Raw genomic sequence first — 22,509 nt, forward strand, 5'->3', positions numbered from 1 at the left:
GGAGCGCTACGTAATCACTGTACTCTAGTTGGTGAAGTTTAAGAGGATGCAGGTGAACAATTCTAAAATCACTGTACCTGTGTACATATAGAACATCGGGTAGGATGAAGAGTAACTTTATGATAGAGGAACCTATCACTACCTCAGTCAGAAACAGTAATAAATAAGGTTAATAGTATGCACCCTTAACATGATGTAGTGGGAATGATGCTTCACCTCTGTGGTCTTCCATACAAAAACCATGAGAAACAGGTGGAACACAGTGGTTCATACCTGTAATTTCAGCTGTTTGGGAGGCCACAGTGGGAAGATCACTTGAGGCCAGGAGTTTGAGACCAGCCTGGGCAATATATTGAGACGAGGTCTCTAAAAAAAAAAAAAAAAAAAAAAGCCAGGTGTAGTGGTGTGCACCTGTAGCCCCAGCTATGTGGGAGGAACTCCTGCGCTCAGGAGTTCAAGGTTGCGCCATGGCACTCCAGCCTGGGCAACAGAGCAAAGACCCTATCTCTAAAAACAAATGAGAAATACATCAGACAAGCCCAAACTGGGGGACATGCTTTAAAAAATGGCCGGTATTCCTCAAAACCATCAAGACCAAAAACAAGAAAAGTCTAAGAAACTGTCATAGACCAGAGGAGTCTGGTCTATGTCACGTCAAGTAATGACAAGTGAATGTGACAAGTGAATGTAATGTGATACCTTGGATAGGATCCTGGAACCGAAAAAGGATATCCGAAAACCTTGTGAAATCCAAATAAAGAAGTTGAGTTCATAGTAATTGTCCACATGGTTTCATTATTGTCACAAGTGTGCCATAGTAATGTAAGATGTTAACAATTGGAGAAACTGTGGGTCCTTGGGAACTCTATTGGGAACTTTTCCATAAATCTAAAACCATTCTAAAATTGTTTATTTATCACTTAACCATGTGAAAAGCTACTCGGCCTTGCTAATAACAAGAAGTGGCACTGAGATAATATCTCACCTGTCAGGTTGACAAAAATCCAAACAGTGATAATATATTCTGTGGATGAGGCTGTGGGGCCAGGTATCCTTGAACATTTGTGGGGGTTTAATCCATTTTGTGTTGCTGTAAACGAAGACCTTTCTGGGTTATTTACACAGAAAAAGGTTTATTTGGCTCACAGTTCTGATGGCCGGGCATCAAGATGGGGCATCTGCACCTGGTAAGGGCCTGGGGCAGCTTCCACTCAATGACTGAAGGCAGAAAGGGGGCTGGAGTGTGCAGAGATGACACAGAGGAAATGAGAGGGGGTAGGTGCCAGGTTCTTTAGCAACCAGCTCTGAGGGGACTAAGAGTGAGAACTCACTGCCCCCACCTCGGGGGACAATATAATAAATATATTAAATATATCAGGATGATTTGCATGCATTGCCCTGATATATTTAATAGCACAGGAATGTACACGAGAGAGTGACAGATTTGAATGGTCCCAAATGCAGCTGCAATGCTAGCCTGCCCTTTTTCACCATCTTATGGGAAAACTGATTCTGACAGTTTTCCAGACTGTGCACACATTTAAAAATCCACACCCTTGCTTCAGCCAGCTTCCTCCTGGAAAGGAAAGCCAGCCAGGTGAGTGTTTATGAAGGCCCAACTGACTCATCAGCCCAGAATCCAGGCCCTCCCAGTGCCAATGGTTGCAAGCTGGGGGCAGGTGCTTGGGGAGTGGGCCAGCGGACATCCGAAACAGGGCCTGGTGGAGCAGCATGGGAGCAACTGGTAGTAGAAAAAGGAAAGAAACAGCTGAGTCTGTTTTTAACATTTATTAATCCAAAAATACATAAAAATTCTTTCTACTCCAGGTTCTTGGGCTGTCAAGAAGGGGGGTAGCTGCCAGCCTTGAGCATCTGATGTGATACCTAAATGCTCACTCATATTATCTCAGAGGAGAGGGAGATGAGGAAGTGAGGCTCAAACCAGGGAAATCCCCCTGTGCGAGGGACTTGGCCCACAGCACTCTGGCTTTTTCTGCCAGAGGAAATGGGGCAATCACAAGAGTGGGCCACCCTTAGGCAATTCCTCCTATACAACTAGGCACCAAGGTTGGGGGAGTTCCTTCCCTGCTCATGGCCGAGTTTCTCGAGAGCCAGGCTGACCAGACCAGAAACAATTGAGACAAGGACAGATAGGCCTGGGAAGGCAGGGGCTCGGGCCTTTCTCCCTCTTCCTCCTGGCCCACATCCACTTCCAGGAAACCCAGAGGTAGGACCCTGCAGCCAACCAGGTGCTCACTGGGGCTGTCACACCTCCACATCAGTCCACACAGCCACCCAGGAAGCCAGGGCCAGTCACCATCTGCAGCCTGTTACTGCATGCCAGCTGGGTGCATGGGCCAGGGCCCCTGGCCAGCACCGAGGCCTGCCCCAGGAGGGGCCTGGGCCACAGGCTGCAACCGCTGCTGGGACTGCCAGATGTGATGGAGCTCCTTGAACTGCTCCACCATGTGGTCTTTGAGGTCTGGGTTTGAGATCTGTAGCCGGATACTATCAGCTGACCAAGATAGCTCCCCTGAGAACATCTCCAGCAGCAATCGAGCTGCTACAGGCACTACCTGGGAGGCAAAGAGGAGATGAGACAGGGAGACCCATGACAGGGCTGCCAGATCCAGCTGTGCATGAGGGCAGCCATCAGGGGTGAGTAATAGACTGCATTCTCTGGCCCTGAGCCTTGATGGTCTCTGGCAGCCAAGTTCACGCTGCTCAGGGAGCCCTGAGCCTCCAGCCTGGGGCAAGGGCCTGGCCCCAGGATTCCCCAGTTTTCAAGCCAAGGCCGACTTTGGGGCAGAGGAGACGTACCTGTACAGTAATGAGCTTCTTCTCTCGGGGTTTGCGGTCAGGCCATTCTTCCCCGAAGCAGAAGAAGATCTCGAAGGGTGGTGGGGTGTTGGTCTGGCCCTTCTGGAACAGGATGAGCTCTGCATCAAAATCAAGGTCCCTAGTCAGAGGCTGGAACCACACCCCTGGGCAAGAGGTGGCCAGGAGGACCACGGCTTCGGGCCCTCACCATTGAGAAAATGCTCCAGGCTGAAGAGCTTGGTCTTGACCTCCCGCTGGATGGGGTTGGGGCATGAGTCATGGGCTGAAGCACAAGGCCCACTCCAGAACACCTTGCACTGACACAGGCGGATGGCATACAGGTCCTGGCCCTGTAACTGGAGGATGAGCCCGCGGTCCAGGACATCCAGCAGCTGGTTCGTGTAGAAGCGCTGCTTGTCGCTGGGGATGTCCTCAGGGCTGGGGAAGCGCACTTGCTCCAGGCTTATGGGGCCAAAGAGTTCCACTTGCTCCTGGGTGGCCTCCAGCTGGCTGTAGAAGAGCCGGCAGCCGTGGGGGTTGCTGATAGTGAGGGCCCGGGGTGGCCGCCCCCGGTACTGAAACTTGATCTCCAGGTCAGTCACTGTGGGGCAGAAGGCAGGCCCATCCCGTCCTTGAGCCCCGTGCCTCCCCGTTCTGCAGCCCAGTGTCCAGGCCCAGCCCCATCAGCTCTCCCACTTTCCCCTCCCAAGGAGCTGCAGCACCCTCCACCCTCCTTGCCAATCCTACCCCAATCCCCCAGCACTGCTTCCCCGTGCCCAGCCGCGGGTCCTTACGAGGCAGCATGTGGGGGCTGATCAGCAGGTCAGGCAGGAGCTGTTCGCTTGCAGGGGGCAGGCTGGCAGCCAGGGGCCCAGGCTCCAGGACCTCAGGGAAAAGCTCCCTGAAGCCAGCAGGGTTGCCAGGGGGAGGAGCCAGGGGTCTGGGGTCTGGAGCAGGGGGACCCAGCACCACGGGCGGCTGCAGAGTGGGCGGCCACTTGACATCGTCTTTGAGTAAAGAATAGGGTGCCATGTGGGGGCCAGACTGCACTGCATCTACAGAAAGTGCATGTGGACGGCTGTCAGTGCCACCTCCAAGAACTGCCTCCCGGGCCCACCTACTCCCAGCCCTGGGCCACCCCAGCCTCCCATTAGCCCCCTCCCAGGTACCTATGGTACCTGTAGCTTCTCTGTATACTAGACCCCCAACCACCACCTCCCGGCCCCACCTGTGAGGCTCAGGCTTGGCAACATCCTCTGCAGCTGAAGGGACACCACCGGCAAGGGAGGGAAAAGATGGGAGAGAAGGGAGGACAAGTCATTCCACTGACCTGGGGCTGGGGAAGTAACATGCAAGAACCACGAGGCAACTGCCCTAGCCTCAGCTTAGCTCAGGCAAGACCCTGCCTCCGGTCCCAGCTTGTCCATCCCAGGCAGGTCAGAAAAGCCCTGTGCCTCACTTTCCTCATTTGCCTTCTACGGGGAGTCAGACCTACCAAGCCCCAACTGCTGTGTGGGTCACACATGAGGGGTAACGACAACGCCCCAGGAAGGAGCAGGTGGGGACTGTGCTCCTATCATTCAGAATTCCAGGAGAAGAAACAAGGTGAAGAGCCATTGAGAGGGCCATGGGGCTTCAGGGGAGCGGGGCTGCAGAAACCTAAGGCCAGTGGGGACAGCAGCGAGCCCGTCCAGGGCTCCACCTGCCTCCTCCTCCCACACTCACCTCTTCCTCTTCCTCCTCCTCCTCCTCTCCTGCACCAAAAGAGTAATCCTCAGGGGGCTGGGAGTCTGCACAGCAGGGAGAGAAAAGCAGGGCAGTAAGGGAGTCAACGTCAGGAGAAGCAAGATCCCCTGAGAGGCTGCCTGTAGCTCCTGTGCAGCTTCTGCCCTCCCCAAAGCTTCCCCAACACAGGGCGCGGTGGAGAGTACAGCCACCAGGATTGGGAAGGACCTCCCCAACTCCATGGGCCATGAGACCTCGGCTGGAGCCAGAAGCCAAAATGAGAGCAATGGTAAGGAAGAAGCACCCAGGTCCCTGACTGCACGCCAAGCCATTCCTAATCTGCCAGTGACCCATCCCAGCCACTCCTGGGAACCCGGGTGTCATGACCTAGCAGGAGCCCCCGCATCGTGTCCTGGACCACTGCCCACTAGAGGGGCCCTGGGCCTGCCTGCACCCAAGAGCTCAAGACTGGGGGCCGGGACATTGCACAGCCTCCCAGGTGGCCCACAGAGGGCTAGGCCTGATACCTGTGGGAGCAGGGCCATTGGAGCAGACCTCGTAGATCTTGTAGGGCTGAGGTGGCATGTCCCGGGGCCCATCGTAGAAGAGGCGGAAGTCCCGGCTCTTGTTAAGGGCACAGCGCAGGTTGGCCTTCCATTTGGCCGGATCAGCTTCATCCACGCCTTCAGTGTATTTCCCAGTCTCCTTGGCCCAGGCCTGGGGCAGGAAGAGACAGCCACCACAGAGAACCTCGTCTCCACCACAACCCCAGTCTGCCTACCATTCCGTAGGAGACCCCACTGTGTGGGGAGAACTTCGGCCACAAGCTGAGCCTCGCTGAGCCCCAGACCTGGTTTGCAACGTGGAAGTCTGCCACAGTCCTGCCCCAGCCCTAAGGCTGCCAGCAAGCTCCATGAAATCTGGGGCTATGAGATGCATCTGTAGTCCCTGCTCCTAGGAGGGTGAATCAGTGTGATCTCTAAGGAGGACAGCGTGGGGGATAAGGATGAGCACTCTGGAGCCAGGCTGGGTTTCAATCTGGAATGTGCCCCCTGCCAGCTGTGTGCCAGGCCACGTCACTGCCTCCCTTTGTCTTGATCTCCTCACAGTGCTCACCTCATGGAGTGGCAGTAAAGACTCAAGGGGTTGATGTCGACTGGGCACAGTGGCTCACACCTGTCATCCCAACATTTTGGGAGGCTAAGGTGGGAGGATCGCTTGAGCCCAGGAGTTGGAGACCAGCCTAGGCAACATAACAAGACTCCTGTCTCTACAAAAAATTAGCTGGGCATAGTGGTGGGTGCCTGTGGTCCCAGCTACTCAGGAGGTGGGAGGATTGCTTGAGCCAGGAAGTTCGAGGTTGCAGTGAGCCATGATCAATCATGCTCTGCACTGCAGCCTGGGCAACAGAGTGATACCCTATCTCAAAAAAAAAAAAAAAAATGAGGGGGGTTGATGTTCGTAAAGCACTCAGAGCTATGCCCGCACATAGGACGGGCTTGAGACACTGGAGCTGCTGGTATTATTTTGAATGGCAATTAGGCGAGGTGAGGACTACCAATGTTTATTTCTACCCTTTAACCCAGCTCTTTGATTTCTAGGAATTCATCCTAAATATCATAGATGCATTCACACAAAATATTGCACAAACAAGGTTATTTGCAGCAGCACTGTGTGTAAAAGATGACTGAAAATACCCAATGCAACATCCATCAATGAGGGGCTGGTGAAATTATGGCCAACCCGTTGAATGAAATACTGGGCGGCACAAAAAAAGAAAAAGCAGGAAACTGTTTACATACTGACATGTAGCAATCATCAAGAAGTATGAAGTATAGAAAAAATGCAGATATCTAGCATTTCTTATGAAAATAGAGGAAAGGATAGTGCATATTTGCTTATATGTGCATAAAAATCTCTCAGGAAGGCTAAACAAGAAAATGATAACACGGCTGCCTCTAGGGAAAGGTTAGGGAGGGGAGTGGGTGGTGGTGAGCCAGGGAAGGAGGGAGACTTTTTGCTCTAAACCATTCTATGCCTTTTAATGTTGAATTTTGTGACTGTATTACCTATACAAAAATAAAAAATGGATTAGCAAAAGAATTTTGGAAAGGTAAGGATCAAGTCCAAAAACTAAGAAAATATGTATCCAAAGTTTTAAAAAATAAGCATTGCCTTTGACCCAGCAATTTTTAAGTCTAGGAAATCAACCCTCAAAATAATTGAGGTTGAAAAAAAGGGAAACATTAAGACAGCCTGCATGACAATGGGGGTTTCAAGTTCAGGTTTTAAAAGCAACCTCAAGTATCCAAAAACCCAGACCCGGTGAGCAAATTGTGCTAAGCCATTCCAGTGGAAATTCTACAGTCACGAAAAGTGATGTGGACGTATGTTGGAAAGGAAAGCTGATCCTGATATAGGGTGAAAAACATCCAGGTTACAAATCAAGATATATCACTTGATTCCAATTTTGCATTCTATATACACACACATGCAAAAAAACTAAAAATGTAAGCAAAAACTGTTACGCTAGGTACGTCCTAGCATTAAGATTACTGGAGAGAGCACAGTGGCTTGCGCCTGTAATACCAGCTACTTAGGAGGCTGAGGTGGGAGGATCACTTGAGCCCCCGAGCTTGAGACCAGCCTGGGCAACAAAGTGAGAACTCATCTTTACAAAAATCAAAATCAAAAAATTAGGCTGGGCACGGTGGCTCACGCCTGTAATCCCAGCACTTTGCCGAGGCAGGTGGATCACGAGGTCAGGAGTTCAAGACCAGCCTGGCCAAGATGGTGAAATCCTGTCTTTACTTCAAAGACAGAAAAAAAAAAAAAATTCATAATTGAGGTTGAAAAAAAGGGAAACATTAAGACAGCCTGCATGACAATGGGGGTTTTAATCCTAGCTACTTGGGAGGCTGAAGCAGGAGAATTGCTTGAACCCAGGTGGCAGAAGTTGCAGTGAGCTGAGATTGCGCCACTGCAGCCAGGGTGACAGAGCAAGACTCCATCTCAAAAAAAAAAAGTTGGCTGGGCATGGTGGCATGCAACTGTAGTCACAGCTACTCAGGGAGCTGAGACTGGAGGATCACCTGAGCTGAGTTGGAGGCTGCAGTGAGCTATGACTGCACCACTGCTCACCAGTGGTGCAACACTAGGCAACAGAGCAACACCTCATCTCAAAAAAAAAAAAAAAGGAGGGGGGGGAGTATATATGTACAGTTGTACTATGTCAGTTAAAAAAAAAAAGATTGGGCCAGGCACAGTGGCTCACACCTGTAATTCCAGCACTCTGGGAGGCTGAGGTGGGCGGACTGCTTGAGTCCAGGAGTTGGAGACCAGCCTGGGCAACATGGCAAAGTCTCTACTAAAAGTACAAAAAATTAGCCAGGTGTGGTGGCAGGCACCTGTAATCCCAGCTACTCAGGAGGCTGAGATGGGAGACTCACCTGAGCCTGGGAGGTAGAGGCTGCAGTGAGCCAAGACTGCGCCACTGCACTCCAGCCTGGGTGACAGTGTGAGACCCTGTCTCAAAAAAAAAAAAAAAAAAAAATGGAGCTGGTCAACAGAGTTAGGCCCTGCCTCTAAAAAAATTAGAAAATTAAAAAATTAAAAGATTGATGATATATCTGAATCTTATATTAAAAATAGTTTGTTCCCAACACAAAGAAATGACAAATGTTTGAGATTATGGATATGCTAAGTACCTGATCTGATCACTGTACTTATCAAATCATCACTGTGTACCCCATATATTTATGGGGGTATATTAATTTAAAAATAAAATTTTTAGAAAGATGATGGGTGGGCCGGGCGCAGTGGCTCATGCCTGTAATCCCAGCACTTTGGGAGGCTGAGGCAGGCAGATTACGAGGTCAGGAGATCGAGACCATCCTGGATAACATGGTGAAACCCCGTCTCTACTAAAAATACAAAAAAATTAGCTGGGTGTGGTGGCGGGCACCTGTAGTCCCAACTACTTGGGAGGCTGAGGCAGGAGAATGGCAGGAACCCGGGAGGCAGAGCTTGCAGCGAGCCGAGATCGTGCCACTGCACTTCAGCCTGGGCAACAAAACGAGACTGCATCTCAAAAAAAAGAAAGATGATGGGTGATTGTTGGCTTCCTTTAGCATATGTGTGCACTGAACAAGTCCTCATGAGTAATAGCAGTGAGACAAGAGCAAAGGGTGAGTAGGACAAATTATGGGAAGGCCTTCTGGGGACCCTCAGTTCCCACACTGCTCTAGGGTGAAGGTTAGAAAAGGTGTGCCCTAGGCCGGGCACGGCAGCTCATGCCTGTAATCCCAGCTACTCAGGAGGCTGAGGCAGGAGAATCGCTTGAACCCAGGAGGCAGAGGTTGCAGTGAACTGAGATTGTGCCACTGCACTCCAGCCTGGGCTACAGAGCGAGACTCTGTCTCAAAAAAAAAAAAAAAAAAAAAAAGAAAAGGAAAAAGGTGTGCCCTGTGGCTACGTCTGCATCCCCTTAGTCCGGGCCTGGCATCAGCGGCAGCGTGCTAGCTGGGTGGGTGGCCAGTCTTGAGGAGCTGCCTGTGTGTGTTATATGCGATCCTCTTCTGGGGACAGGGTGCTCTGGAGGTCCAGCCAACCTCCTTGCCAGGGCTTACCTTGAAGATGGTGTTATCTCCGTCCTGGCTGGGACCATGCCTCGTGGCATGCCTCCAGGGGATGTAGAATAATTTCTTTTCCCCGTTGACCCATTGAAGCCCTGGGTACTGGCAGCTGTTCACCTGGGCCACCAGCCAGGGCTTCAGCCGCACGCGACGGGGCGGGGTGGGAGCGCCTGGGATGGACTGGTTCATGGCAGAAGGGTCTGCAGGAGAAATCCAGGGGGAGCCTCAGCAGGTCCGCAGGTGGACGGGGACAGGGTGCTCAGAGGTCAAGCTGTGGGCCACAAGGAATGGTCTCTCCAGTCCATCTAGGTATTTAAGGCCAATTGTCTTTTCCAAGCATCAACTTTCTTGTCTAGTGTCATGGAATTTTGTGTTTGGGTGAAGGGAAAGAGAGTTACGAGTTAGTGAATGCTGCGGGCACAGCCCCAGACGCCCTTTACCGGGCGGAGGCATCCATTCTCCAACTGCTAACAGTAGCGAGCAGCCCATTGGCCAGAGAACTGCCTTCCACTACTCACCCCACAGGTTAGGCCCACCCCTCACTCTTGAGGGGGCAGCCCACAGCCAGACTGCCTGACACAAGGGACAAAAGCCTGGCTATCTTGTCTCAAGCTGGGCTACTTGGGGCAGCGAGTGCTCCATGGGATCAGCCTGAAGGCAACCTCCCGCTCAGTCCACACCCCTGGTTCAATTCTTCTCTGCCCAAGTTTTCTCACCCCCTGTCCCCTGAGAGTCCCCTCCGGAGATGCCCTCAACAAGAATCTCATCTCGAGCTCTCAAGGACACCTGCCCTCAGAGGAAAGCAGAACATGTGAATGGAGGGTGGGTTTCTTCACCCAACTCTCAGAGCTACCTTTCTTCCTCAGTTTCCCTCCGGGAGGAAGTTCCCCAACCTCAACGTCTTTAGATAAATCCCATCAACCAACTCAACCACCTCCAACGACAGCGGCCACCAAACTTAGACGTTACTTCTCTAGGGCCATTCATCTAGATTCTTGGTCCTCCCCCTTCTCCTCCCACTGGACACGCATTGGTGTAGCACTTAGGAAGGCCCTAATGCCTGCCGGAGCCTGTTAGGAAGTCTGCAGGAAACAGAAACCACAGCTCTAACCACTACCTACCCAGGGGCACGAGCCCCACCTCTCAGGCCACAGCTTCGCTGCCTCCCTGGAGTCAGGCCAGAGGGACCCTGCCTCCTCCCCTCCACACGCCAAACTCCCTCTCCAGCCCAGAACCGGAAACTCTTCACAGTCCTGAGCCCCCTCCTCTCTCTCTCTCCTCCCCTTACCCATGCCCTTGGCCCTTCACTTGAGACCCCTGTGTGAAAGACAGAAAGGACTGGGCCATTATACAGCACAGCCCATCAGAAGTGAACGTGTCGCTCAGCAAGTAAGGAGCAAAGGTTCGAGCTGAACTCCCTCTGTCTTTCTGGGCCTGCTTGGGCCTTGCAGCACGGAACCTCAGTTTCCCCTGAAATTCCCTGCCCAGTACCTTTTGGGTTTGCACCTGCCTCGTGCTGCCTCTGAGCTGCTAGTGTCTCACATTGTAGGCCTCCCTCAGAGCCCAGCTCGGCTGCCACCAACCCAGGAGACGTAAGGCCGTCCGGCCTTGCCTGGCCCAGGGGCTGGGACTGGGAGGTGTTCAGAACGCTCCAGCCCCGCCCCAACCTCAGAACATGGGGGCTCAGTTCCGCTTTCTCCCCCAGCCTCCACCCAGCCCCAGGGGAAACGAAAGTGGCTGGACTGGGACAACTCAGAAACCAGACTCACTGTGGGCTGAGGGAGGGAGTCGAGTGGGTCCCCCAGACCAAATTTCCAACCTCCCACCCAGAGCTGTTCCCCACACCCCACACCTGCAGGCAGTCTTTGTGCATTTGGTGTGGTTTGTAGCATGGGCGTGCGCCCACCCATATTTATATTTGTAGATCCCTGAGAGGCCTTGACCCTAGAATAGAGGGGTGCCAGTCACCAGCAGCACACAATTCTGGCCGAGTGAGGGTGGACAGAGGAAGCTCTGTCTGTGCAGAATCAGGGAGAGCTTCCCTGATGACCCCCCTGGGCTGAGGCCGGGAGGTGCTGGTGCCACTGGGGAGATCAGAGGGTCCAGCTGCCTGCCCCCTGCTGTCAGTCCAGCAGTCTGGCCCTGCCCAACACGGCTGTTTAATACAGAGCAAGGTTTTGAAACGACAACTCCGGCCTCAGTGTCAGAGGGCTGCGTCCATATAAGGAGCTTAGGGAGGGGTGTGGAGAAGGAGCTCTCGCGACAAGCCCGTCTGTGATGAGCGAGGGTCTGTCCACCATGCCACAGAAGGGACTCAGTCTCAAGGCTTTTGCCTGCAGCCAGGTCCGCACAAGCTCTAACCCAAGCAGCATCCATCTTTCCAGAAGCTCCCTCCTGCCCAGAAAAGGGCTAGGTCTGATTTAGACCACCCTAATCAAGGCCCATGACTTTGGAAGTTTGGTGTCAGAACAGGTCTGCCATCGTAGGGCTCCGGAGGCTCTAGGTGAAATGCATGCAGCCCTAGACCTAAGTCAATGGACCTGAGCCCCAGAAAGTGGGGAAATCCAACAGCTGAGGGCCTGAGGAAGCCCCTACAAGTGTGTGAGGCAGCGAAGCATCCAGTGGGCAGTCCTAGAGGACCCGCTGAGGTGGGGCGAGCCCACAGCTCACCCCAGAACCCTGCTGGAGTCCCAGGAGACAGTGCCCCCACCACCCAGGAGCTGCAATTCGTGGGTACCGGGGAGCCACTAGGGGAGGAAGTGCCACAGCAGTCCTAGTAAGAGTGGCCAGACAGCAGGAGCCCTGCTGCTCCCAGGGTTGGTCTGGGTCACATGTCTCCTTGCAAACCCACACCCAGCTCAGGGAGAGGACAAGGGGTTCCCTGTACAGGCCCTGACCTCAAATCCCGCCCCTCCGGGTGAGCTTCCCACACCCTGGGCCCTGCTGCCCACCTGGTCCGACAGGCTGAGGCTCTGGGGCAAAGGGTGCCCAGGAAGAAGCTTCCTCCCAGGGTCAGGGTAGGGGAAGACCGCAAAGTAGGGCCTTTAGATAAAAAGGGGTGATTTCCCAGTGCTTCCCTAGACTCTTGGAGCCCCTCAGCCCCAGCACCCCAGGCCCCATAACTACTGGGGGTGGGGACAGGAAGGCGAGGTCATGCCAGAGGGCCTTCTGAGGGCCTACAGTTTCCTACATCGATACAGCCGAGCCCTCTCTGATTCTGGCCACTTATCCTCATTCTGGGCCCTCGAGGAGCCCAGGCCCAGCCCAGTCCTCCGCCCCCTGCTCCCCCCTCCCCTCCGCCCCCACTTCTCTCGCGGGCTCCGCTGGGGCACACCCCTTGGGCCAGCCCGCGGAGCCACCCCCACCTCCAGGGTCGGCCTCTGGACCTCTCCTCCTGCTGCTGGAGGAGCAGCACCCCGTCCTCGCCCTGCTGTGCCCAGAGTGGCTGCGAGACTGGGAAAGTCCCCTACTCCCGCCTCGGCTCCCGGGTACCCGCTCCCGCCCCTCCCGGGGTCCGGAGACAACCATCTCCCCACGCATCCCGGCCACGCTAGCCTCACTTTTTTTCAACGTTTAGCCTCTTCATTGTTGTCTTCTTAAGTTCTGGGACAGGACCTACGGAAACCAGCCCAGGAACTATTGCGCCCCATCCTTCTCCGCTGCTCGGGAGACCAGAGTCTACCATTCCCGGCCGCACGCCCAGGGACAGACGGAGCCTCTACCTAACACCATCTTCCCCCAAACTCTTGCGCAGTTCCTGCCATTGGCCTGAAGATCCCGAGGGATGAACGCTTTAACCTCAACCCCTTTTCCAAAAGGGTGAGGGTGGCCCGGTAAGAGCGAGGGCGAGTGCATCGAAAGTAAGGATCGGGCCTCGCTCCTCAGGGGCCCAAGCCAGCCTCCAGCGGGGTGCCCGGGAGCCCCCATTCTGGGCGATGGCGAGGGAGAGGGAGAACAGCAGAGCCGGCGCCCCCCGCTCCCCATAGCGGTGCCGACTCCGCCGCCTGGGTCACGGGGCTCCCCGGGCGCCAGCACCCCAAACCACGCCTTGGAAGTCCCAGGCCGGTGGGGCGCACCCTGCTGTAGGCACCCACCGGTTCTCGGTCCTCAGGCGCAGCTGGACGCGGACCCCGCCCTACTCCAGTCCCCATCCCGCCGCCCGCGGGTGCCTGGAGGGCGCGGGCCCCAGTCTAGGCCTAGACTTGGGGGCAGTAGCCGGCACCGCTCCCGCCACCCACAGGGCGCGCCAGGCGGGGACGCAGAGAGGAGAGCGCGGCGGACTGGACCCACCTGTCTGCGGTGCGCCTGCGTGGCTGCGCTCGGGAACACCGGCCGGGCGGCGGGACCAAGCTGGGCTCTGCCCAGGCTGCGCCTCCCGCCGGTCCGCCAACCAGCCGGGCACTTCCGCGTCTCACCGCCCCCGCCCCTGGGCAGCTGCTGCCGAGCTCCGGGCGCGGGCAGTGCCCCGCCCCGCCCCGCGAATCCACTCCGGGCCCCGCACTGACCTGGCAACTGCAGATCCGGGCTGAGCCTCGGGCCAGGCCCAGGGCCTCCAGGGAGATGCCAGTCGGCGCGGTGCGCTAGACTGACCACTGGCTCTTTTGGCAATCTGGAACCGTAAAACTGTCATTTGACAACCGCGTGCCTCCCGCTGCAGTGCTCGGTTGGGCCCTGGGAGAGGGTGGGGGTGCTTTCCCACGCTGGTCCTCCGGGGCTGCACACAAATGAGGGCGTAGTGTGGCCAACCCACAGCCCCAAGCCCTCCTGTCACCTGTCTGCACCCCTGGCGAGGGCGGCTGTCGCCCCTAGAGCACAGTCGCTGCCCCCAGGATCCAGACACCCCTTCCAGACGTGCTTGCAGGCAGGAATCCTCTAGTCACTCTGTGCCTTTCTCATCCTCAACCCCTGTACCTGTCTCGCCCCAGCTCCCCTCCTAAGTCGCCTTCCAATCATCCCAGGGGCAGTGGCGTGGTCGCCTGTCCCACCTCCTCTCACTGCTACCTTGACCGTCCATCTGTGGTTCTGAACCGTTTTCGATTCCATAAAGAACCTCGTCCCAGGACCTCCACATTCACACCTCCTGTTCCTTCTCTTCAAAATTTCTGTTTCAGCATCACCTTCTCTGGAAAGTCTGCCTTGACTTCCCCTCCCGCGTGGGGTTCCAGGGTGCAAAAAGCTTCCTGGTTAATTTTGCTTATGATTTTGCTATGGATAGCCAGGGGTTTGGTCTAGGTCTGGCCGCTCACCGCACAGAAAGCCTATCACTGAGACAGCTTTATTGCCGGGGAAGAAGGCTTTATTCTGGTGACATCGGTCGGTGAGCTGGTGAGAGGGAAGACAAACCTTCAATTCATCCCTCCCCTTGACTAAAGTTAGGGGTTTATATAGCAGGGAAGGAAAACAAGAGGGATAAGGAAGAGGAATTGGTCAACAAGCAGCAGGTGTACTGATGTAAGTGTCTCAAGCTTCAGTTCTATGAGCATCTGGCTTTTTGGAAAATTGGGCGGGTTTCAATTTAGATGTCTGATTTCCACTCGAATCAGCTTACTCAGGAACCCCCCTCCTGTCTTTTCATTGTTCCTTTTCTTTTCTTTTCTTTCTGATATGGAGTCTTGCTCTGTCACCTGGGCTGAAGTGCAGTAGTGCGATCTCAGCTCACTGCAACCTCTGCATCCCCGGTTCAAGCGATTCTCCTGCCTCAGCCTCCGAAGTAGAGATGGGGTTTCACCATGTTGTCCAGGCTGGTCTCGAACTCCTGACCTCAGGTGATCCACCCGCCTTGGCCTCCCAAAGTGCTGGGATTACAGGCGGGAGCCATCGTGCCAAGCCGAGCCTTGTGTTTTTTAACAAATAAAGTAGTATTTGTTGATGAATCAGAACTTTGACCTTCCCTCCCCTCCCTTCTCCTGGGTTGAACTTTACCTTTAACAAGTTAAAAAAAGACACTCACGTGTTGTGTTTTTTTTTTCTCTTCTGTATCTTTCCCTCTTTCCTGACCTTTGTAGCCCTAATATGAAGTGGAAATATCATTATATATATGTATTTTATTATTTGTGTCTGCTGAGTATTTCATTATTTCATATTTTTAAAATTTAAAGTATGGATGGGGGAAATGTGAATGGGTAGATCGTTTTCTATTTCTTTCTTTAAAAATGAAATTGCTAGACCAGGCACGGTGGCTCACGTTCGTAATCCCAACACTTTAAGAGGCTAAGGCAGACAGACCACTTGAGTCCACCAACCTGGGCAATATGGCAAAACCTTGTCTCTACAAAAAATACAAAAATTAGCCTGGCGTGGTGACACGTACCTATAATCCCACCTACTTGGGAGGCTGAGGTGGGAGAATTGCTTGAACCCAGGAGGCACACCACTGCACTCCAGCCTGGATGTAGAAGTGAGACTTTATCTCAAAATAATAATAATAAAATGAAATTGCTGTTTCATTGAAAGTGGCTCCCCACAAAATGGGAACCTTTTCCCCAGAGGTCAGTTATGCTTCATAGAAAAATATTCTATGCTGGTCCAGAAAATGTATCTGGAGCAATAGCTAAGAAGAACCTTCTTTTATTATCAAATGCTCCTCACCCACTCTGAGGGACCGTGAGACCCTAGAATTCTGCCGTCTGCCCCCTTCCCACTGTCCATCTTGCTCAGATGAGGCCCCTTCCTTAGAGCCTCTGAACCTCAAGAAGCAGCACGGACTGCGTGCAGAGAAGGGGCTGGCACCTGGCTCTGCTGTGTTCCAGCCAAGTGGCCTTAGGCAGGTCCTCAAATCTCATTTCCTCGTCTCTAAAAGGGGGATCATGTTACTGAGCCGACAGCATTGATATGGGGCTCCTGGGATAGAGGCCGTTCAGGGGCTCAGCTTGGCTCGGGTCCTGCCTTCCCTCAACTGAAAGAACCTGAGCCAAGAATCACCTGGGGCCAGAGACATGGCCTGGGAGGAAGGAAGGACAGAGAGCAGCACTCCAGTGCTTCCAGGATCCGGGATCCCCTGGCCTCCCAGTGCCATCCTGGGAGTGGAAGAGCAAGTAGACGGGAAGTGAAGCCACACCCGGCCCCTGTGTGAGCGCTCCCAGTTCCCCCTTGATGGGGCAGGAGGCGGTGGGGACAGGGAGGTCTGTCCAGGCCCCCCACTCCCCACGGTGAGAGGGCCCCTTCCCCCATTTCCCCTGGCTGGAGTATCACAGACTGAGGGTGTGGTAGGAGGCACCCTCCCCTGACTCAAGTAGAAGCTACTCTGTGTGAGTGAGAGTAGAGTGGGATGGCAGGGGTGGGGGATGGCGGGGGGAGGAGGGAAGCCGTGTCACCAAAGGGAACTGAAAGAAACCCAGAGGCCCATTGGGCAGCTGAACAATACACCCTGGCTCTGGAACAGCCCCCTTCAGTGCAGCCTGGGTGGATGATAACTGCCTTTGCCTCTCAAAACCACCCCAGGAAACCCATCCCCTTAGCCTGGGCTCTCAGGAGTCCGTAGGATGGCCGTCCTATTTCTCAGAAACCCCAAGTTTCTGAGAACCTGTTGGCTGGACATCAGGCTCTGAGGCCAACAGGTCTGAGTCAAATCCTTACTCTGCAATCTAGAATTGCGTGACCTGAGCAAGCCATTCACTCCCCCAGAAACCCCATTTCCCATCCGTAAAGGAGAATGGTGACCCCAGTGTCACAGATAGGCTGTGAGTCTACATTCAACAATGCTTCTCAGGCATGTTGTACCTGCCAGGATAAAGTGGTGGACAATTTCTACTTTGTCTAAAAACCCCTGCCCTCCTAGAGCTTCCATTCTGCAGAGTAAGATAGACAATAAATCCTCAAATAATGAAACTGGGTGAGGCCTTCAGGGGCACCTCACAGGCTATGGCTTTGCTAGGGACAGTCACTGGAAGGTTCAGACCTGAGGCATGACACAGTCTGATTTAGGTTTTAACACCTCTTGGCCGGGTGCGATGACTCACACCTACAATCCCAGCAGTGTGGGAGGCCGAGGCAGGTGGATCACTTGAGGTCAGCAGTTCAAGACCAGCCTGGCCAACATGGGGAAACCCTGTCTCTACTAAAAAAAATACAAAAATTAGCCAGGCGTGATGGTTCATGCTTGTAATCCCAGCTACTCAGGAGGCTGAGGCAGGAAAATTGCTTGAACCCAGAAGGCGGAGGTTGTAGTGAGCCGAGATCGCACCATTGCACTCCAGCCTGGGTGACGGAGCGAGACTCCGTCTCAAAACAAAAAAGAAAAAAAAACACCTCTGGTTCTTGTATTTGAAGTACTCACTTGCTTTGAAGTTTCTGGCACATAGAAGTGGTATCTTTTTTAGGATTAATGCCCAGGACGCCACGGCTGGGCCTTCCCCCCCATTTCTTACTAACTAACACCGGCTCAGAGCTTTTTGGGGTGTGACCTGGAAGTCCCCCATTCAGCCAGCCTGTCACATGAACACTTCTACACTTGGAGTCCCCACCTTTCCCAATCCATGGCTCTGTCTTCACATGGCCTGTGAAGGAAGCTGCCCGGGCCCTTGCTCCAGGCCCTGACAGGTCACCTGTCCTCTCTGATGCCTGCAACCTGGCTCTTGTCCTTGTCCGTGGAATCTGTTCTGGCCTCACACCGTCCTCCAGGCCTTGGATCCACAGCTCAAGCAAGCCCTGAAACCCACCAGAACTCCCCGACAACTCCGGTCTCTGCTGGCCTCCTGTAGCTACCTGTCTTTCTCACTTAAACCCTCAGATCTTGGGGTTTCACTCAGATCTTGGGGTTTCACTCTTTCCTAGATTTCTCACCATTCCCTTTAAATAAATGTGCTGAAGCCCTCTCACTTCCCTCTGGGATTCCTCTCCCAGCTCAGCTCCCTGAGTCTGCGCCCCTGCCCCCCTGCCGTCTACTGCGGGCCTCCAGGACACCAGCCCAGAGGTTCTCTCCTCCCCTACTGGCTGCGCGTGGTCTGATTCAGTGTTTCTAAAACTTGCTTAGCTCAGCACTGTGCTCAAACCACTTCCCTCCTGGCTCCTGGGCTCTGTCACGGACGGGGTGGGATGTCCGTCCTTCCTGCATGTCTCAAGGGCTCGCTGTGGAGCACGAGGCACCTGGACAAGGAGGAAAGGGAAAAGGACAAAGTCTAGCTAGAGACCCCAGCCTTCTGGGGCCCTTGCTTTGTGGGGACAGATGCCAACCCAGCCCCACAGGCACCAGCTGAAGACCTCTGGTACGCTCTTTTGTCCCAGAATGAGCCTGGTTGGAGCTCAGCATCTGCAGGTGTCCCCACCAGGCCCACGAGGTCCACCTATCTTTGATGTGCAGTGCAGGGGGCCCCCGGCCTCAGACTCCAAAACATTTCTGAACCAGATCCATCTCAAGCCCTTGCAGCTTAGAACCAAGGCTAGGACTGCTCCTGGGCAGGATGGTGGTCCCTCCCAGGTGGGCTCAGACGGGAAAGGGGGAGAGACGCAATTCTCTCCAGGATGGCAGGGCCAGCCCAAGGGCATGGGGTGCTCTCCTCAGAGTGGTGGGGAGGTGACAGAGCCACCCCTCTGCGAGGGACCTCTCCAGGGCTGACCCCGATACTCTCTGGCCTGTAGTCACTGATGTGTGAGGTCATGGGAGGGGTGTGGGGTATGACATTCCTCTTGTGTGGCCTCTCGACACTCAACCATGAGGAGGCACGTCCCAGTGGTCCCTCTCTGGCCCCTGAGGGGTGGGGTGTGGGGGTGGGTTGCGAGTTGAGCATTTCAGGTGTGAGGCAGGGAGGAGAGGGAGCACTTGGGGGCTGGCAGCTGAATGGAGTTGCAGGGCCTGGTGTTTGGCTCTTGCCAGCTGCTCCCCAGGCCAACACTATGACCCTGTGGGTCAGGCCTTGGGGGCTCTGGGTGGGGCACCTTCCAGGAGTCTCTCCTGTTCCTGTAGCCTCTGATTCTGGGGGCAGAAAGTCAACAAAGCGGAGAGCCTAGGGGCTGAAGAACCCTGTGGGGGCCATGGGCCAGGGCCCCCTCTCCTGTCTTGAGCCCTTTCAGGGAAGAAAAGGATGTCAGGCCTCATTGGAGGGGGTTCTGGGGGCAGGTTCTTACCAGGCCAGTGTCCTGGAGCCTTGATGCTTTGCAGTTCTCCAAGCCAGGAGCCAACTGAAGCCTGAGGCCCACCCAGACCCCCGTGCCGGGCAGACTGGACCCCTGAGCGCGCCAGTGGACCTGTGGATTCAGGAGCGTCTCCGCCAACCCGTGCCTGTCTCGAGGGTCAGGTCTCCTCTGTGTCTTCCAGTCCGTCCTCCTCCTTTCTCTCCTGGAGCAGCACCTCCAAAGCCATGGGGATACTGGCATACCCTGATAACCTGTCCAGGGGCCATTGCTAGGGAGCGGGGGTGCAGGAGAAGTTAGGAAGAAGAAAGGGGCACCTGCTCAGGCAGGAAAGAGCTTATGGGGCCTCTTCACTGGCTCTAAGGAGGCTCTGCTTTGCCGTAGCAGACCATAGGAAAGCCCAAGAGGACTGTGCCAGGGGCCAGACAGCCGAGCTCAGAAGGGTGGGGCAGTTTACCCAAAGGCACACAGCAGCTAGTCACATGAGGCACTGGCACTTGAACCAGACTAAACCATCAGTGACATTTTATCCTTTGGGAACCAGACAGACTTGGGTTCAGGTCATAGCTGGATGAGCTCAGCAAGTTGTTCAACCTCTCAAGTCTGGGTGTCCTCACTGTGAAATGGAACTAATGATACACCGTCAGCAACAAAGAACTGCTGTTCCGCGGTGAGGATCAGGCCCAGCCCAGCGCTGGACACACAGTGGAAGTGATTCTACTAAACATAGCAGTAGCTGCTCCATAGAACATGTCTGGTGCTCCGGCGGTTCTGGGCGACTGCTTCACCATGACCAGCTGTCCTGCCTGATTCCCTGGGGCAGGCAGAGCCGGGAGGCATGCAGGTCCCCACTCTCCCTCAACTCAGAGATCCCTAGACTGCCCCTGGGCCACGCCCTCCTTTTCCCCTCTCCCTCCAGTGGGCCTGACACGGTAGGGGAAGGGTGGAAAGCAGCTGGCTGCTGGCGGCCTCCTTCCTCACCCTGGCCCTGGAGTGTTCTGTATGTAGAGAAGGAGGCCCACGTACCGAAAGAATGATCATGGACCCCCAAAGAGCCTGCCTGCCACCCCCTACACAGGCTGCCTTACTATAGGAACAGGCCCAAGAAATATCAAGAAACGGGGAACGAATTAGGGGATGGGATGTGGGGAAGGGTCGACCACGAAGGGACGGCATGAAGTGATGGGAACAGTTCTGTCTCTTGACTGTGTCAGTGTTTACACAACTCTCCGCCTTTGCCAAAACTCCTAGAACCGTACGCTAAAAAGAGTGAATTTTACTGTATGTAAATGTAAAAATTTTAAAAATGTTTCATGATTCAGAAGATTCAAACTCCAAATGTCAAGAAGTTTTGGCTGGGCACGGTGGGTCATGCATGTAATCCCAGCACTTTGGGAGGCTGAAGTGGGCAGATCACCTGAGGTCAGGAGTTTGAGACCAGCCTGGCCAACGTGGTGAAACCCTGTCTTTACTAAAAATACAAAAAACTACTCAGGCACAGTGGCGCATGCCTGTAGTCCATCTAACTTAGAAGGCTGAGGCAGGAGAATCACTTGAACCTGTATTCAAAAAAAAAAAAAAAAGGAGTTTTTAGGAAAAGCTTAACTAATTTATATGGTTTGCATTTTCCTTCATATCTAAACAAAAGACTTATATGTAACTATGTCTTAAATAAGTCTTTCAAGTATGTTTAAAATAAAAATTTTAAGTAATTTTCTTTTTTTTTTTTTTTTGAGATGGAGTCTCGCTCTGTCACCCAGGCTGGAGTGCAGTGGCACGATCTCGGCTCACTGCAACCTCCGACTCCCTGGCTCAAGCAATTCTCCTGCCTCAGCCTGCCAAGTAGCTGGGACTACAGGCACCCGCCATGATGCCTGCCTAATGTTTGTATTTATAGTAGCGACGGGGTTTCACCATGTTGGCCAGGATGGTCTTGATCTCCTGGCCTCCCAAAGTGCTGGGATTACAGGCGTGAGCCACCGAACCCAGCCCTAAGTAATTTTTTTAAAAAGAAAAAAGAAAGAAAAAGAACAGATCCGAGAGGCATCCTTCACAAACAGGCAAGGTGGTGCCGTCTTCTCTCCGCACTCCCTCCCTCCAGTCTGGCTGTTCTGGGCCGTCGCCGAGTTGTCCTGCCAGTCCCTCTTCTGCTTCCCTCCAAGCTCTTGGGAGACTGAGCACTGTCTCCAGGGATTTGGTTATGTCTATCAGGCTCCCTGACTGCCCCAGGGACCCAGGCCAAGAGTCCACCCTCCATGTGGGTGGCTTCAGGTGAGGGTCCTGGCAGGAGACAGGTGATATTGGGCAGAGGAGAGTTGAGTGAAGTGGACACTTGCAAAGGTGTAGACAGGGTTCTGAAAGCTACTGTGGAACTTCCAGGCATCCAGGGCCTAGCATCAGCTGGGAACCACCTCCACCCTCAGAGGGGCCGTCCTTTGGGACCTTTGCCAGGGGAAGATTGCAGGCAGAGGGAAGAAATCCCTTTTGTTCCATTCTCTTGGCCTCCTGTCTCTTGCCCATACCTCCTGGTGGGAGGGGCAGAGCTGGCCCGGGGGCCATGCATATTCCAAGTGCCCTGGAAAGCAGGACTGGTGGCAGCTAATGAGGGGAGGGAGTGCTTTCCTCTTGGCCCCTGGCAGGGCTGGGAGGGAACTGACACTGAGCTGGGCACCTGCACACCTGTGCATGTGCATTCTCTGACCTGCATACCCCACTGCAAGTCATGGTATGCTTGTTAATCACCCCTTTTGCTCCAGGTGCATCTCCCAGGAGAGTCAGGGGTTTGGTGGAGGCCACATGGGCCCACCAGCCTTGACTGTCCAAGGGTGCAGGGACGGAGAAGCAGTGAGGCCCGGATCTCATGGGGAAGACCTTGCAAGGGGCTCTTAGTCTTTGGGTTCCAGGAGCCAGCACTGGGATTGGGGGTGAGGTCCAGGGTGGGAGGTCAGAGGCCTCTGCTGTCTCCCACGTGGGTCTTCAGACACTGTACCCCCACCTCTACCTTGGACCAGAGCTTGGCAGGCAGCACCCTGCACTACTGTGTGGTGGACGCCAGGAAGCTGAGCATCACTGGGATGAGGGGCAGGGGCCTGCAGTGAAGATGAAAGGGCAGTGCTTCCCTCCCATTATGCACCCCAGCCCCAACCAAGGGCTGAACTCTGTTCCCTCAAGCCCTCAGTCGGGCCCCTGTGGAAGTCTGAGTGAGTGGCAGGGTACCCTGTCCTACTGGGTGGACTCCGGTGTGTAGGTGACCCTGGGTCTT

At 54.4% G+C, this 22,509-nt stretch overlaps 1 protein-coding gene across 6 annotated transcripts; it reads right to left on the minus strand.

Annotated features, from left to right (window-relative positions):
- Positions 1 to 1,109: 1,109 nt before the first annotated feature.
- Positions 1,110 to 13,641, minus strand: IRF5 (interferon regulatory factor 5). Of its 6 annotated transcripts, none has more exons than XM_011995888.1 (9): positions 13,470 to 13,641; positions 9,174 to 9,379; positions 5,073 to 5,262; positions 4,546 to 4,610; positions 4,049 to 4,082; positions 3,615 to 3,875; positions 3,029 to 3,421; positions 2,821 to 2,939; positions 1,110 to 2,576 (listed from the first exon to the last, which is right to left on the minus strand). In XM_011995888.1, exons 2-9 carry the CDS (start codon positions 9,366 to 9,368, stop codon positions 2,331 to 2,333), a joined length of 1,503 nt encoding a protein of 500 aa, XP_011851278.1. In that variant the 5' UTR covers positions 9,369 to 9,379; positions 13,470 to 13,641; the 3' UTR covers positions 1,110 to 2,330. The 6 variants fall into 6 exon arrangements, with proteins under 6 accessions (XP_011851278.1, XP_011851279.1, XP_011851283.1 ...); XM_011995889.1 differs by lacking the exon at positions 13,470 to 13,641 and adding an exon at positions 10,671 to 10,871; XM_011995890.1 differs by having other exon boundaries at positions 1,122 to 2,576; positions 3,615 to 3,827.
- Between the last annotated feature and the right edge of the window lie 8,868 nt (positions 13,642 to 22,509).

The sequence above is a fragment of the Mandrillus leucophaeus genome, unplaced genomic scaffold (genome assembly GCF_000951045.1).
Source record: "Mandrillus leucophaeus isolate KB7577 unplaced genomic scaffold, Mleu.le_1.0 Scaffold5, whole genome shotgun sequence".
Lineage (NCBI taxonomy): Eukaryota > Metazoa > Chordata > Mammalia > Primates > Cercopithecidae > Mandrillus > Mandrillus leucophaeus.